Here is a 16,527-nt window from a genome sequence, read left to right on the forward strand (position 1 = left end):
GGCTCCTGACCGCCGTTGTTGTTGTTTTTGGGCGCTGCTGACGCTGTTGTTGTTGGCTGCTGATGCTGTTGTTGCTGTCGGCGGCTGGCGCGGTTGGCCGGTGTTAAGGCTGATGTTGGTGCCGCCGCCAGTATTGGTGGGGAGTCAGACGACTCCTCACAAGGTACTTGTGACTGCAGCCAGAATCTCAACACCACAACAAACGGATGTGCAAAAAATCAAATTCAAAACGAACCAGCAAATTGAACAGCTTATCCAAGAAAAGAGGCGTCTGCGACGGGCGTGGCAAACCAATAGGTCGCCATGCTCAAAGCAACGTCTAAATGAAGCCACACGCAAACTAAGCGGGGCCCTGAAGCAAGATGCCGAAAAAGCACAATTAAGATATATTGAAAAACTCTCGCCAACCAGCACAAAGCATCCCTTATGGAGAGCTCACCCAAATTTAAGCTCACCGGCTGAAACCATCACCCCGATAAGAAAGTCATCTGGTTGCTGGGCCCGCAGCGACAAAGACAGAGCCGAAACTTTTGCCGCACATCTCCAGGGCGTTTTCCAGCCGAACCCTGCTGCAAATCCATTTGAACTACCGCAAATCCACACTGAAACGGAATCTACTCCAGCATCATTTCGTCCGAACGAGATAACGAAGGTCATCAGGGAACTGAAGCCGAAAAAGGCTCCCGGCGATGACCTAATAACTCAAAAAATGATAATTGAACTTCCGAACTGTGCTATTGAGGTCATCTGTAAAATCTTCAATGGGATCATAAGTCTCGGCCATTACCCAACAAAATGGAAAAAATCTATAATTATAATGATACCGAAGCCCGGAAAAGACCACACGATTCCGTCATCTTTCCGACCAATAAGTCTACTATCATGCTTGTCCAAGTTATTTGAAAAATGCCTACTAAAGCGCATAATCCCTTATCTGGGAGCTCACAACATTATCCCAGCTCATCAATTTGGCTTCAGAGAAAAACATGGAACTATCGAGCAAGTTAACAGAATAACATCAGAAATTCGCACAGCCTTCGAGCATCGAGAATATTGCAGCGCGATATTTCTCGACGTTTCTCAAGCATTCGACCGCGTCTGGCTCAACGGCCTCATGCACAAAATAAAAACACTCTTGCCGGTATACACACACAAATTACTTGAGTCGTATCTCTATAACAGAGTCTTCGCAGTGAGGTGCAACGCAACAACATCCGGCACCTATTCAATCGAAGCTGGAGTCCCACAAGGACTCCCTATTTGTTCTATACACAGGGGATATCCCCACAAGCGACCAGCTAACATTATCCACTTTCGCTGATGACACTGCGATCCTCAGCCGCTCCAGATGCCCAGTCCGTGCAACAGCCCAGCTCGCCAACCACCTCAAGGTAGTCGAGAAGTGGCTATCTGACTGGCGTATCAAAATAAATGAACAAAAGTGTAAGCACATAACGTTCACTCTCAACAGACAAACATGCCCCCCGCTCTACCTGAACAGCACACTGATCCCCGAAGTCAACGTGGTAACGTACCTGGGCGTCCACCTGGACCGACGCCTGACATGGCGAAGACATATTGAATGCAAGAAACTTCATCTAAAACTAAAAGCCAGCAGCCTCCATTGGCTCATAAACTCCCGATCGCCCCTGTGTCTGGACTACAAGGTCCTGCTCTACAACTCCACACTAAAGCCAATATGGACGTATGGCTCCCAGCTCTGGGGGAACGCGTGCAGTACCAATCTAGACATCATACAGCGCGCCCAATCAAAAATCCTGAGAACTATCACTGGGGCACCATGGTATATTCGCAACGAAAACATCCACAGGGATCTCGACATTCCTGCAGTTAAGAACGAAATAGAAAAACAAAAAGCGTCCTACAAGGAAAAACTCTCCACCCATCCAAATCCTTTAGCAAGGGACTTGATACGAGTTTCCAGAAGAAGCCGCCTACTACGTAACGACCTCACAACGTAAGCCTCACAACGAAGTGGATGGATATCGCCCTATAAGCCTGCTTCCTGCTCTTGGGAAAATGGCGGAAAGAATTGTACTTAATCGGATCCTGTAACTTGAAGCGGTGAAGCGCAATATACCAAAGTGGCAGTTTGGGTTTAGGCGAGGTCATGGAACTCCGGAGCAATTGCATCGAGTGGTGAACTTCGCCCTAAGTGCAATGGAGGAGAAGCAATATGCGGTAGCTGTGTTCATGGACATTAAGCAGGCTTTCGACAGGGTGTGGCATGAAGGCCTCCTCTTTAAGTTAAAAAACATATTGACCCCGCAACTGTTCCAGCTGGTTAGCAGCTTCTTGCAGGCCAGAAGCTTCAAAGTGGTTGTAGATGGAGCTGAGTCCTTTCAGCGCCCAATATGTGCAGGCGTCCCACAAGGAAGCGTGCTTGGCCCAACACTTTACACGCTATTCACAGCTGATATGCCAACCGCTAACACGATAGCAGGGATTGAAGAAGACGACGTACTCATTGCAACGTTTGCCGACGACACTGCCGTGTTGACAAGAAGCTCGTGTATATATACGGCTTGGCGAGCTCTACAGAGCTATGTTGACACCTTCGAAAATTGGACAAAAAAATGGAATATAGGTGTCAACAGTAGTAAATGTGCAAACGTAACCTTTGCAACAAGGACCAAATCCTGCAGCGTGATCACGATGGTGGGCTCTGAACTGGAGCACAAAGCCTCGCATAAATACCTGGGGGTCATACTTGACAGGTCGCTCAACTTCAAAGCCCACACCACAATGGTCAAGCACTCTGTCTTGCAGAAGGCAAAGAAAATGGAGTGGCTACTCTCACCGCAAAACAAGCTAACTCTACATAATAAAGTTGCCATATACAAGACGATTTTATCTCCCATATGGAAATACGCTTTTCAAATATATGGTACTGCAGCTAAAACGAACTTGAACAAAATTAGGGTAGCACAATCCAAGATCCTAAGAAAAATTTCTGGTGTTCCCTGGTATGTCAGAAATAAGGACATCGAGAGGAACCTGAAGGTCCCGATGGTCGGAGACGTTCTCCAAGATTTGGCAATCAGATATGCGCAACGCCTTGAAAACCACCCTAATGCTTTGGCCAGACACCTTAGAGGGAGACCCAGAACAAGACGATTAAAAAGATGCCATCCAATCGACCTTCCTAAAAGGGTCATAACATAATACACTTAACAAATTCACATAACATAATACACATAACATATTACACATAACATAATACGCATAACATCATATTACACATAATAGACAAAAATTATAAATGTAAAAATGTATGTAGAATATTGTATAGGTTGTACTTTATCTTTTTGTTTTTGTTTTTAATATGAAATTAGATTAAGTTGCCTCAGCGGTATCAGAAAGCTAATTAAAATCAAATAAACATTTTTAACAAAAAAAAAAAAAAAAAAACAAAAAAAGAGATGTATAATTCCTGTAAACAGAATACCACCAGAGCTGAATTCCAGACTCGCTTTCTATCTGTACAAGAAAAACTTGGTTCAAAATCATGGCTCTACACAGACGGATCAAAAACAGATCTCGCTACAACCTTTGCCGTTGTCGATTGCAACGGTAAAATGATCTCAGGAGGAATGCTGCCTTCTTACAACTCCATCTTTACTGCTGAAGCCTTCGCCATACTACAAGCTTGCCTCTTCGCCACCAAACAAACCGGACGCTTTGTTATCTGTACAGATAGCCTTTCATCTTTATCATCTCTACGGAACTGGGGTAACACCGATCCCACAATCCAAAAGATACGAAAGCTAACAACCACAAATTCAAACAAGATTACCCTTTTATGGGTCCCCAGTCACCAAGGAATAAATGGCAACGAACTAGCAGATCGTGCCGCACAGGACATAAGACTCAAACCGTCTTTTCTTTTCACTCCATTTAACAACAAAGACGTAAAAAACTGTATCCATCTTCACCTTAAGGACAATCAAATTTTGGAACGGGGCAGATACGACCACCGATATTTCTCCATCAACACCACCTTCTCAAAAATTTCTTTGCCTGTCTACCTCGGTAAGCAGGCCTGTTCAACATTCATCCGCCTACGCATTGGACACACTTGTGCGACACACCAACACATTCTCACAGGAGCACCACGGCCGTCTTGCCTTTGTGGCGAACGGCTTGAAATCGACCATCTACTTGACTCCTGCCGGCTTTTGGAGGGCGTCAGGGCTTCCATTTTTGGGCAAAGGAAACCTTCAGAAACATTAAAAATAGTATCACCAGAAAACATAATGAATATTTACAAATTTATCATCAAAAACAAATTGAAAATTTAATTCCTTCTTATAAATCTCGAGTCGTAGGCCTTAGCAGCTAGTACTCATTATACCCTTGCAGGGTATTATAATTTCAGTCAGAAGTTTGCAACGCAGTAAAGGAGACGTTTCCGACCCTATAAAGTATATATATTCTTGATCAGCATCAACAGCCGAGTCGATCTAGCCATGTCCGTCTGTCTGTCTGTCTGTTTCTACGCAAACTAGTCCCTCAGTTTTAAAGCTATCTGAATGAAACTTTGCACATAGTCTTCTATATGCTCTCACTGCTATATATGTCGGAACGGGCCGGATCGGACGACTATATCATATAGCTGCCATACAAATGTTCGATATATTTTTCGAAAAAAAATTATAACTTTGCTGTTTTTTAATATTTTTGCACAATTTTTTAGATGTGGCCATTTTATATTATTTCTGAATTTTGGTAAAAATTTTATGAAAATCGGACGACTATATGATATAGCTGCCATAGCACACTGGACGGAAAGCCCGATTTTTTGGCATAAAGTCCAAATTTTCATGAAAAGCTTTTGTGGTTTTGATTTTTTATTTTCAAAGCAGATACTCCAAATACATTAAATCGATAACATAAATTTGTATAGTTGCAGCCCTGACTTTGTACCAGGGTGTCAAAGTCAAACATACGATATGAGCTTTGTTTACTTTTGCCGTGCACGAAATTTTCTAAAAGTTTAAGGTTGTGTCGTATTTTGTAGAAAACACCTTTGAATTATTTTTAGGATGGAAAATGAAGAGCAAGGTATGTTTAATATAAATCCCTAGCAAGAATTGATTAATATACGTTATTTGTTGTGTATGTCCCTTGTGTTGTTAAACCGATTTATGTTGAAAAGTAAACCAGAGCCCTCGTGTATTCTGGAGTAGAACTAACACGTTGCGAATCTGTGCCAAAAAGTAAACATGTTTCGATTTGATGAAAAGTATACAGTTTTAGAGAATAATAATCTTATTTGCGCATTTTTGCGCGTTTTCCGGATAACTGAATGTATTGCAGCTACCTTTGTCGTCAGTAATTTACAGTTGCTCGAAGAATGGAGCAACAAGAGAACGGAAACGTCAATTTCGGATTGGATTTTTGGTCAAATCGGCGTTGATGAGGTTAACTTAAGTACGAGAACCGAAATTAATCGAAAAGCCAACAGTTTTCACAACTACATGCGAAAAAATTTGTCAAAATGTGGTCGAAATGTTTCTACTTTTAAAATAAAACACTCTGAATGGCTTTCAAACAAATGGTCAATTAAACTAGGTCCTGAAAGGCATTCAACAACTTCGCAAAGTAAATTGGGACGTCCCCGTCTAGATTACTCGGAAGCTGGCTCAAGACTGAAGAGAAAATTGGCTGCCGACATGGCAGAAAAAAATCCTGCAGCGCTGCTGATACACGCGGCAGCAGTCTCATCTAAAAAGTCAAAAGACGAAGACACTTTATTAGTCTTAAGGAAATGCATGCAAGACGAAAATCGTGGAAGCAATATAAAAGATAAATTATTATTGTCGGTTCCAGTTCCGCTTACGCCACATAAGGCTCTGGCATTTTTATTGGAAAATTCATTTACCAGTATAATAATATACGAGAGATGGGAAAAAAACAATTTTCTGATATATATCCCTCATATGATAAGGTGCAGAAAGCCAAATTAGAATGCAGGCCCAAAGAAATATCGGTGACGGAAATCAAAGCGGAAGTAACTTTGCAAAATTTATTAAACCACACTGTCAGCCGTATTCTACTTATGCAAGAAGATGTGATCAAACGGTATAGAAATATCACAAGCGCCAAACTAGTGGTTAGTTATGGATTTGATGGATCAACAGGGCAAAGCCTATACAAGCAACGATTTTTAAATGAGGAGCCCATATGCAATGACCACTCACTATTTGTGACAAGCATGATTCCACTTAAGTTGGTGGGAAATTTTGGAGAAAACTTATGGATAAATCGCTCACCTCAATCAGTACGATTTTGTAGACCACTAAAACTAGAGTTTGTTAAGGAAACTAATGACCACATTCTTTCGAAAAATAAAAATTTGGACACACAAATACAGAACTTGTTAAACTTTGAGTATACAATTGAAAATCGGAAAATCTCTGTGAGTTTTGAATTGTATATGACACTAATAGATGGAAAGGTGTTGAATACTCTAACTTCTACAAAGTCATCTCAATTATGTCCAATTTGTGGAGCAGGCCCAAAAGATTTTATGAGTATTACCAACCCATCTTCATTTAAATATATGCCAAAGCCTGGAAGTCTTCAGTACGGGATTAGTCCGCTCCACGCCTGGATACGAGTCTTTGACTTTGTTCTGAAATTATATTACAGAATGAGTTTTAAAAAATGGCAAATAAGAAATGAAGAGGACAAATTAGAAATGTCCACTAAAAAAAAATATATACAGAAGAGACTTCGTGCTGAGATGGGAATACTTGTAGATCAACCAAAACAAAATGGTTGTGGCAATACGAATGACGGTAACACTGCGAGAAAAGCATTTTCAAATCCAGTCCTATTGACGTCAGTATTAGATAATGTATTATTTATTATAGATAGGCTCCACAAGATTTTAATTACAATTTCTTCTGAATTTACGATTAATCATGTAAAATTTCAACATTTCTGCGATGAAACTTTTACGTTTTACATAGAAAAGTACCCTTGGTTTCCAATGTCTCCTAACGTACATAAGATTTTTGGCTCTCAAATAATACAATCTTCTGTTATGCCTGTTGGATGTCTAGGAGAAAACGCTTCAGAAGCGCGCAACAAATTGTATAAGCGTGATCGGAGGTCACATGCTCGCCAAAATAGCAGGCTAAACAATTTGACGGACGTTTTTCAAAGATCTATCGACTCATCGGATCCTCTTATGTCAAGCATTTTCTTAAACAAGAGATCACGTCAAAATCAAAATAAATCTTTACCAAAAGAGGTCGTCGAACTTTTGGAAGTGCCCGCAATTAATAATTGTGATGAAAACAACAATTCTCTAAGCGACGACAGCGATGACAGCGATGACAGCAATGATTTTTAGTAAAATGAATTTAAATGTTTGGTGTTACATTTTAAGAAGCAGATCAATTAAAATTACAGGTAAGATGCTCGATGCATCGATGTTTTTAGCATCGGACATGACTCTTGACTGCGATACGCTATTTTCCTCAGAAAATTAATTTATTAGTATTATTATTTATTATCAAATAAATAAATACTTCTGGGTTTTAAAGGAAGCGGGTCCATTTCAACGGGAACACTATTTGTAATTTTAAAAAATTGATAATTTAGCTCTCTTTTAAAAAAGGTTTGTAGCCCTGAAAAGGGCTTGTTTAAATCAATTTCAAATTTCAGATTTCGAAATCTAAAATTGCGATAATTAAGATTATCTTAATTTACTTCTTCGACGCCGTGGTCTTGGCATTCGGCTTCTTAGCGGTAGCCGGAGCAGTTGCTTTCTTCAATGCCTTCTTAGGCTTGGCGGACGCTGCTGCCTTGGCCTTCGGTGCCTTGGCTGCCTTTGGCTTCGCGGCGGCCGGCTTAGCCTTTGCTGCTGCTGGCTTTGCCTTTACGACTCCAGTTTTCTTGGCATCCTTGGCCTTTGCCTTCTCAGTTTTCTTCTTCTCGGCAGTCTTCTTGGTGGCAACGGCCTTCTTAGCCTTGGGTTTCTTGTCAGCAGCTCCGGCGGCTTTCTTTGCGGTGGCTCCGGCTTTCTTGGTGACTACCTTCTTGCTTTTGACTTTTTTCTCAGCAGCCACAACCTTTGGCTTGGGCTCCTTTTTGGCGGAGGCCGACAGTTTGAAGGAACCAGACGCACCCTTTCCCTTTGTTTGGATCAGCTTTCCATTAGCCACTGCCGACTTCAAGTACTTCTTGATGAATGGAGCCAGTTTCTGGGCGTCGCATTTGTAGGTGGCAGTGATATATTTCTTGATTGCCAGAAGCGATGAGCCACCACGCTCCTTCAAGTTCTTGATGGAAGCATCCACCATTTGTTGAGTTGGCGGATGTGATGGTGGAACTGCTGCCTTCTTGGCCTTGGTAGCTCCTGAACCAGATGCCTTTTTGGCGGCCACCTTCTTCTCAACTGGCGCTGGTGGGGCAGCCACTGGGGACGCGGATGTTGCCACTGCAGAGTCGGACATTTTTGCTTCACTAATTATTTTCGAAAGCTAACGAAAAACACTTTTATTTGTATAGAAATGGCGCGAGCGGTCTAGACCCGACGTCCCTCGTTGATATGAGAATCGAGGAGGAGAGCAGTATAACTATGTGTTTGGCAGCGCTCATTTACGTTGCCTATGTTTGATCGATGTGCAGTTTTATTTTCTTCTTTTCTCAATGTTATATTTTTAAATGGTAGAATGTTTTAATTATTTTAAGCACTTAAATGTTTCATAAAACATGTTTAGTTATTTTAATGTGAAATTATTGTTTGGATCATTTTGTAAAAGTGTCTGAAGTTCAAGATTTGCATTTTTGACCAAAGCATTTCGTGAAAAATCATCTGTTAGAATATTAAAATTTATGAATATTATGAATATTTTTTAGAAAGAGTAAAATTTGAACCTTTTACTTGCGGGAACACTCAAAATATTTTCGTTTTAAACAAATTATGGTATTTTTTGACCACTTTCAAATTGGCCCTTTCATACATAAATTGTCGGCTTTCTTGGTACTTTCGGGTATGGTTTTGGCTACCTAAAAAATATTAATATTTTAAAATATATTAGTTTTTGTCAATTTTGTAAAATAAATAGGACACATGTTTTAGTTAATAAAAGTTTAAACTGAATTTATGCATTTGTTTCTTGGAAATGGCCTATTATGTTCCCCATACAACGTTTATATTCGAGTTTTCTTGAGCACAGTACCCAAGGAGACGGGAAATTAAATCTTTTAAGCATTTAATTTGATGGATTTTTAGTTTATAAGTGTAATATTAATATCTTAAGAAAAATAGAAAAAACAAATTGATTTGTTTTTTATTACTTAAATAAAATGTTCAAATCAAGCAGTTTGAATACATTTATTTCGAACTTAATAACTTAAGTAAATATTTTATTTATTTATTATGAAATTAACGCGTAATTCAAATTGCGCGAAATTTTAGTTTAGCTATACCAACTTCAGGCCTTAAGGGGGATATACATGTAAACGGTCAAAATGTAGACATTTTTCGTGAATTTTTTAATGTAGGAAATAATTTCCTAAGGAAAAATGCCATTTTCAGGTAATCAGATTTCACTTCCCACCCTCTTAAAAAATAGTAATACTCATTTGTATTACCCGCATTTAGGTTCAAATAGAAGATAATTTCATGCTGATCATAATAATTTTTATTCACTCCGATATGTTACATAGTTTTTTGTGAATCGTGCCCATAGCATAGGTAAAAATGCAAAAATTTTAAGCAGAGAAAAATACGTTTAACACTTATATACCTTGCGTATATAGTTGATTTGAGGCACTTGGAGTTGGAATTCGATAATGAAACTTACACAGTATATTCTTTAAGTAACAAACTATTTTTTAAACCAAAAAAAATTTTGGTTTACATGTATATCCCCCCTTAAGCTAATTAAAGTAAATATACTGGATTGTGTTTGATTAAAACCACATCAATTTGATCAAACACGGTACAATTTGGTTTTTTAATATACCTTTTTAATCTTTTAAAAATTCCCTGAATTAAAATAATATAAATGTCCCTACATTCCGTAGATACCAATAGAGTATCGCACTATCTAAATAATTGTAAATATTTGTATTTATATATTTTAGGATCGATCTCTGACTATAAGATATTTAACCATAAAAACGCAAAACCGGGAATGTTTTATTTGTAGTATGTAAATTATATATGAAAATGTATAATCTCTATTATAAATATGTTTGTGGTCCTGAAAAGGACCGATTTGTACAAAATGTATTGACGCTATTTGCTAGTCGAAGCAATCTCAACTTAAGCACGCTCGCCACGGATACGACGGGCCAGCTGGATGTCCTTGGGCATGATTGTGACTCGCTTGGCGTGGATGGCACACAAGTTGGTATCTTCAAAGAGACCAACCAGGTAGGCTTCGCTAGCTTCCTGCAGAGCCATCACGGCCGAGCTCTGGAAGCGCAGGTCAGTCTTAAAGTCCTGAGCGATTTCACGCACCAAGCGCTGGAAAGGCAGCTTGCGGATCAGCAGCTCGGTACTCTTCTGGTAGCGACGGATCTCACGCAGAGCCACAGTTCCGGGGCGATAGCGATGGGGCTTCTTCACACCACCGGTGGCTGGGGCACTCTTGCGAGCGGCCTTGGTTGCCAGTTGTTTGCGTGGCGCCTTGCCACCAGTCGATTTGCGAGCGGTCTGCTTCGTACGGGCCATTTTAGATTCTTCTTATTTTCACTGTCTGTCCACTGTTTACTTCACGAGTCTGAAAACACAATAAACGAGCTGCGCAATGCCTATCCTCTTATATAGCAAAACGTGGAGGGTGGAAAAGAGAGAGCTAGTCGAAGCACATGCCATTTCGTTTGTCGAGCACAGAGCGAGAAGGCCATAGCGTTCGGGCTCGCTCGTGCAGAGCAGAGTTTAGGTATAAATAGGAGCGGCCGACGCGGCTTCTACATTAGTTCAGTGGTGACTTTCGAAGTGTAAAAATAAAATAGTGAAAAATGACTGGTCGCGGTAAAGGAGGCAAAGGCTTGGGAAAAGGTGGCGCCAAGCGTCATCGCAAAGTGCTGCGTGATAACATCCAGGGTATCACAAAGCCAGCCATCCGTCGTCTGGCTCGGCGTGGCGGCGTGAAGCGCATTTCGGGACTCATTTACGAGGAAACCCGTGGTGTTCTGAATGTGTTTTTGGAGAACGTGATCCGTGATGCCGTCACCTACACTGAACACGCCAAGAGGAAGACCGTCACAGCCATGGACGTCGTCTACGCCCTGAAGAGACAAGGCCGCACCCTGTACGGTTTCGGCGGTTAAAAAATCAGTACAGTCTGTACTTCTGAACAATCGGTCCTTTTCAGGACCACCACTTAATTTCATAAAAGAGAAAAATTATGAAGTTATATTTCGCATATATCTTAACATTGAATATTCTAGCCCAAGAATGGAAATATCTTTATTTGAATTGGTCGGGGTTTCCGTAGGAAGACAATCACATCTTTAGGTAGCGTAAACTGTCTTGCAATGACAATGTTCATTGTCCATGTCCTGGAATTTCTCTGACGACTGTACTATTGGTTTCTGCATAGCGATAACCAAAAATATAAATATTATATGTATATTATATATATATAAATTTATTTATTATATAATTATTAATATTGTTTAAACTTAGCTAGGCATATTTGAAAATGTAAGTTTCTTTTAAAATAGTTTGGTCGTCCTGAAAAGGACGTTTGGGTTTGAGTTTGTTTTTATGTACAAGGTTGCTGGCACGCTTTTTGAACGCTTAAGCCTTCTCGGTCTTGTTTCGTTACTGGAATTTCCCTGGCGACTGTACTATTGGTTTCTGCATAGCGATAACCAAAAATATAAATATTATATGTATATTTTATATTTATAAATTTATTTATTATATAATTATTAATATTGTTTAAACTTAGCTAGGCATATTTGAAAATGTAAGTTTCTTTTAAAATAGTTTGGTCGTCCTGAAAAGGACGTTTGGGTTTGAGTTTGTTTTTATGTACAAGGTTTCTGGCACGCTTTTTGAACGCTTAAGCCTTCTTCTCGGTCTTCTTGGGCAACAGAACAGCCTGGATGTTGGGCAACACACCTCCCTGGGCAATGGTGACGCCGGAGAGCAGCTTGTTCAACTCTTCGTCGTTGCGGATGGCCAGCTGCAGATGACGCGGGATGATCCTCGTCTTCTTGTTGTCACGAGCAGCATTGCCAGCCAACTCGAGAACCTCAGCGGCCAGATATTCCATCACGGCAGCCAGGTAAACTGGAGCGCCGGCACCGACGCGCTCGGCGTAGTTGCCCTTGCGGAGCAGACGATGGATACGGCCGACAGGGAACTGAAGTCCGGCACGGTTGGACCGGGACTTTGCCTTTCCCTTAACTTTGCCACCTTTTCCACGACCAGACATTTTCTCTTATTTCACTTTATTCACTGCACACACACGAAGAACGAATGTTGCCGGCTGCCCAGCTTGTCACGAATTTATACTTTTAGTTCTGCCTGTGCGTTCAGTTAGGGGTGGGTCGCCTTAGACCTGAAAACATTGCTTGAAAAAAAGTATAAGAGCGAACACCCAAGCCCGACTGCTATGAAAAGTGAGTTAATCGCAAAGTGAAGTGAAGTGAAAAAATAATGCCGCCTAAAACCAGTGGAAAGGCAGCCAAGAAGGCCGGCAAGGCCCAGAAGAACATCACTAAGAACGACAAGAAGAAGAAGCGGAAGAGGAAGGAGAGCTATGCTATCTACATCTACAAGGTCCTGAAGCAGGTCCATCCCGACACTGGCATTTCCTCGAAGGCGATGAGCATCATGAACAGCTTTGTGAATGACATCTTCGAGCGCATTGCTGCCGAGGCTTCTCGTCTGGCGCACTACAACAAGCGCTCGACCATCACCAGTCGGGAAATCCAAACTGCTGTTCGTCTGCTCCTGCCCGGAGAGTTGGCAAAGCACGCCGTCAGTGAGGGAACCAAGGCTGTCACCAAGTACACCAGCTCCAAGTAAATTTCCCCGCGGATGCGGCCCTTTTCAGGGCCACAAAAAGTTTTACCAAAGAATCTGAATTTTCAAAAGCCTAATTTTTCTTTAAATATATAAAGCTTCCATTTTAAAACCAAAAGCTGTCCTGTAAAATATAAAATCTATTTCGAATTAAAATTTTCCTGGAATAGTACAATTTAAATGTGACCCCTTTAAAAAATTTGGAAAAAAAAAGTAATTCTACCAAAAAATCGACTTAGATCGATATGCTGACCAAAAATTAATATGGTTTATAGGGTCGGACATGACTCTTGACTGCGATACGCTATTTTCCTCCGAAAATTAATTTATTAGTATTATTATTTATTATCAAATATATAAATACTTCTGGGTTTTAAAGGAAGCGGGAACACTATTTGTAATTTTAAAAAATTGATAATTTAGCTCTCTTTTAAAAAAGTTTTGTAGCCCTGAAAAGGGCTTGTTTAAATCAATTTCAAATTTCAGATTTCGAAATCTAAAATTGCCATAATTAAGATTATCTTAATTTACTTCTTCGACGCCGTGGTCTTGGCTTTCGGCTTCTTAGCGGTAGCCGGAGCAGTTGCTTTCTTCACTGCCTTCTTAGGCTTGGCGGACGCTGCTGCCTTGGCCTTCGGTGCCTTGGCTGCCTTTGGCTTCGCGGCGGCCGGCTTAGCCTTTGCTGCTGCTGGCTTTGCCTTTACGACTCCAGTTTTCTTGGCATCCTTGGCCTTTGCCTTCTCAGTTTTCTTCTTCTCGGCAGTCTTCTTGGTGGCAACGGCCTTCTTAGCCTTGGGTTTCTTGTCAGCAGCTCCGGCGGCTTTCTTTGCGGTGGCTCCGGCTTTCTTGGTGACTACCTTCTTGCTTTTGACTTTTTTCTCAGCAGCCACAACCTTTGGCTTGGGCTCCTTTTTGGCGGAGGCCGACAGTTTGAAGGAACCTGACGCACCCTTTTCTTTGTTTGGATCAGTTTTCCATTAGCCACTGCGGACTTCAAGTACTTCTTGATGAATGGAGCCAGTTTCTGGGCGTCGCATTTGTAGGTGGCAGTGATATATTTCTTGATTGCCAGAAGCGATAAGCCACCACGCTCCTTCAAGTTCTTGATGGAAGCATCCACCATTTGTTGAGTTGGCGGATGTGATGGTGGAACTGCTGCCTTCTTGGCCTTGGTAGCTCCTGAACCATATGCCTTTTTGGCGGCCACCTTCTTCTCAACTGGCGCTGGTGGGGCAGCCACTGGGGACGCGGATGTTGCCACTGCAGAGTCGGACATTTTTGCTTCACTAATTATTTTCGAAAGCTAACGAAAAACACTTTTGTTTGTATAGAAATGGCGCGAGCGGTCTAGACCCGACGTCCCTCGTTGATATGAGAATCGAGGAGGAGAGCAGTATAACTATTTGTTTGGCAGCGCTCATTTACGTTGCCTATGTTTGATCGATGTGCAGTTTTATTTTCTTCTTTTCTCAATGTTATATTTTTAAATGGTAGAATGTTTTATTTATTTTAAGCACTTAAGTGTTTCATAAAACATGTTCAGTTATTTTAATGTGAAATTATTCTTTGGATCATTTTGTAAAAGTATTTGAATATTTTTTAGAAAGAGTGAAATTTGAACCTTTTACTTGCGGGAACACTCAAAATATTTTCGTTTTAAACAAATTATGGTATTTTTTGACCACTTTCAAATTGGCCCTTTCATACATAAATTGTCGGCTTTCTTGGTACTTTCGGGTATGGTTTTGGCTACCTAAAAAATATTAATATTTAAAATATATTAATTTTTGTCAATTTTGTAAAATAAATAGGACACATGTTTTAAAGGGGGGAAATACATGTAAACGGTCAAAATGTAGACATTTTTCGTGAATTTTTTTAATGTAGAAATAGTGAAGCTTTTGAAATAGTTAAAAGTATCATCGGAGATGATAAAAAAAGTTTGTTATAAACACGATATAGCGCGTAATTTGTGTCGGGAATCCTAAAAAAAAAAATGTTTTTGTATTCATTCAGGTAATGAGATTTCACTTCCCACCCTCTTAAAAAATTGTAATACTCATTGGATTACCCCCATTTAGGTTCAAATAGATGATAATTTCAGGCTGATCATAATAATTTTTGATTCACTCCGATATGTTACATAGCATAGGTAAAAATGCAAAAAATTTAAGCAAAGAAAAATACGTTTAAAGTTTTTGATGCGACCACGTTTACACTTACATACCTTGCGTATATAGTTGATTTGAGGCACTTGGAGTTGGAATTCGATAATGAAACTTACACAGTTTACTCTTTAAGTAACAAACTATTTTTTTAAACCAAAAAAAATTTTGGTTTAGCTAATTAAATTAAATATACTGGATTGTGTTTGATTAAAACAACATCAATTTGATCAAACACGGTACACTTTGGTTTTTTAATATACCTTTTAAATCATTTAAAAATTTCCTGAATTAAAATAATATAAATGTCCCTACATTCCGTAGACATATGTAGTATCGCACTATCTGAATAATTGTAAATATTTGTATTTATATATTTTAAGATCGATCTCTTACTATAAGATATTTAACCATAAAAACGCAAAACCGGGAATGTTTTATTTGTAGTATGTAAATTATATATGAAAATTTATAATCTCTATTATAAAGATGTTTGTGGTCCTGAAAAGGACCAATTTGTACAAAATGTATTGACGCTATTTGCTAGTCGAAGCAATCTCAACTTAAGCACGCTCACCACGGATACGACGGGCCAGCTGGATGTCCTTGGGCATGATTGTGACTCGCTTGGCGTGGATGGCACACAAGTTGGTATCTTCAAAGAGACCAACCAGGTAGGCTTCGCTAGCTTCCTGCAGAGCCATCACGGCCGAGCTCTGGAAGCGCAGGTCAGTCTTGAAGTCCTGAGCGATTTCACGCTCGGTACTCTTCTGGTAGCGACGGATCTCACGCAGAGCCACAGTTCCGGGGCGATTGCGATGGGGTTTATTCACACCACCGGTGGCTGGGGCACTCTTGCGAGCGGCCTTGGTTGCCAGTTGTTTGCGTGGCGCCTTGCCACCAGTCGATTTGCGAGCGGTCTGCTTGGTACGTGCCATTTTAAATTCCTCTTATTTTCACTTCTTCATTATTTCAGTGGTGACTTTCGAAGTGTGAAAATAAAATAGTGAAAAATGACTGGTCGCGGTAAGGGAGGCTTGGGAAAAGGTGGCGCCAAGCGTCATCGCAAAGTGCTGCGTGATAACATCCAGGGTATCACAAAGCCAGCCATCCGTCGTCTGGCTCGGCGTGGCGGCGTGAAGCGCATTTCGGGACTCATTCTGAAGGTGTTTTTGGAGAACGTGATCCGTGATGCCGTCACCTACACTGAACACGCCAAGAGGAAGACCGTCACAGCCATGGACGTCGTCTACGCCCTGAAGAGACAAGGCCGCACCCTGTACGGTTTCGGCGGTTAACAAATCAGTACAGTCTGTACTTCTCAACAATCGG

General features: G+C 40.6%; 7 protein-coding genes and 1 pseudogene across 7 annotated transcripts; 3 read left to right on the plus strand and 5 right to left on the minus strand.

The window, feature by feature from the left end:
* Positions 1-7,739: 7,739 nt before the first annotated feature.
* LOC121502795 (histone H1-like) lies at positions 7,740-8,522 on the minus strand. The gene has a single exon (XM_041776526.2). It carries the CDS (start codon positions 8,487-8,489, stop codon positions 7,740-7,742), a length of 750 nt encoding a protein of 249 aa, XP_041632460.1. The 5' UTR covers positions 8,490-8,522.
* A 1,787-nt stretch (positions 8,523-10,309) lies between these two features.
* Positions 10,310-10,720, minus strand: LOC138928596 (histone H3). Its single transcript, XM_070285873.1, has one exon. It carries the CDS (start codon positions 10,718-10,720, stop codon positions 10,310-10,312), a length of 411 nt encoding a protein of 136 aa, XP_070141974.1.
* Positions 10,721-10,981: 261 nt separating this feature from the next.
* On the plus strand, positions 10,982-11,322 carry LOC138927929 (histone H4-like). The gene has a single exon (XM_070283397.1). It carries the CDS (start codon positions 11,011-11,013, stop codon positions 11,320-11,322), a length of 312 nt encoding a protein of 103 aa, XP_070139498.1. The 5' UTR covers positions 10,982-11,010.
* A 740-nt stretch (positions 11,323-12,062) lies between these two features.
* LOC121502796 (histone H2A) lies at positions 12,063-12,437 on the minus strand. The gene has a single exon (XM_041776527.2). It carries the CDS (start codon positions 12,435-12,437, stop codon positions 12,063-12,065), a length of 375 nt encoding a protein of 124 aa, XP_041632461.1.
* Positions 12,438-12,661: 224 nt separating this feature from the next.
* On the plus strand, positions 12,662-13,033 carry LOC138928598 (histone H2B). Its single transcript, XM_070285882.1, has one exon. The coding sequence runs from the start codon at positions 12,662-12,664 to the stop codon at positions 13,031-13,033; it is 372 nt and encodes a 123-aa protein (XP_070141983.1).
* A 447-nt stretch (positions 13,034-13,480) lies between these two features.
* LOC108081056 (histone H1-like) lies at positions 13,481-14,337 on the minus strand (annotated as a pseudogene).
* Positions 14,338-15,758: 1,421 nt separating this feature from the next.
* LOC138928599 (histone H3-like) lies at positions 15,759-16,133 on the minus strand. Its single transcript, XM_070285886.1, has one exon. The coding sequence runs from the start codon at positions 16,131-16,133 to the stop codon at positions 15,759-15,761; it is 375 nt and encodes a 124-aa protein (XP_070141987.1).
* Positions 16,134-16,208: 75 nt separating this feature from the next.
* LOC108081051 (histone H4-like) lies at positions 16,209-16,493 on the plus strand. Its single transcript, XM_017176023.1, has one exon. It carries the CDS (start codon positions 16,209-16,211, stop codon positions 16,491-16,493), a length of 285 nt encoding a protein of 94 aa, XP_017031512.1.
* Positions 16,494-16,527: the final 34 nt, after the last annotated feature.

This window comes from Drosophila kikkawai, chromosome 2L (genome assembly GCF_030179895.1).
Source record: "Drosophila kikkawai strain 14028-0561.14 chromosome 2L, DkikHiC1v2, whole genome shotgun sequence".
Classification (NCBI taxonomy): domain Eukaryota; kingdom Metazoa; phylum Arthropoda; class Insecta; order Diptera; family Drosophilidae; genus Drosophila; species Drosophila kikkawai.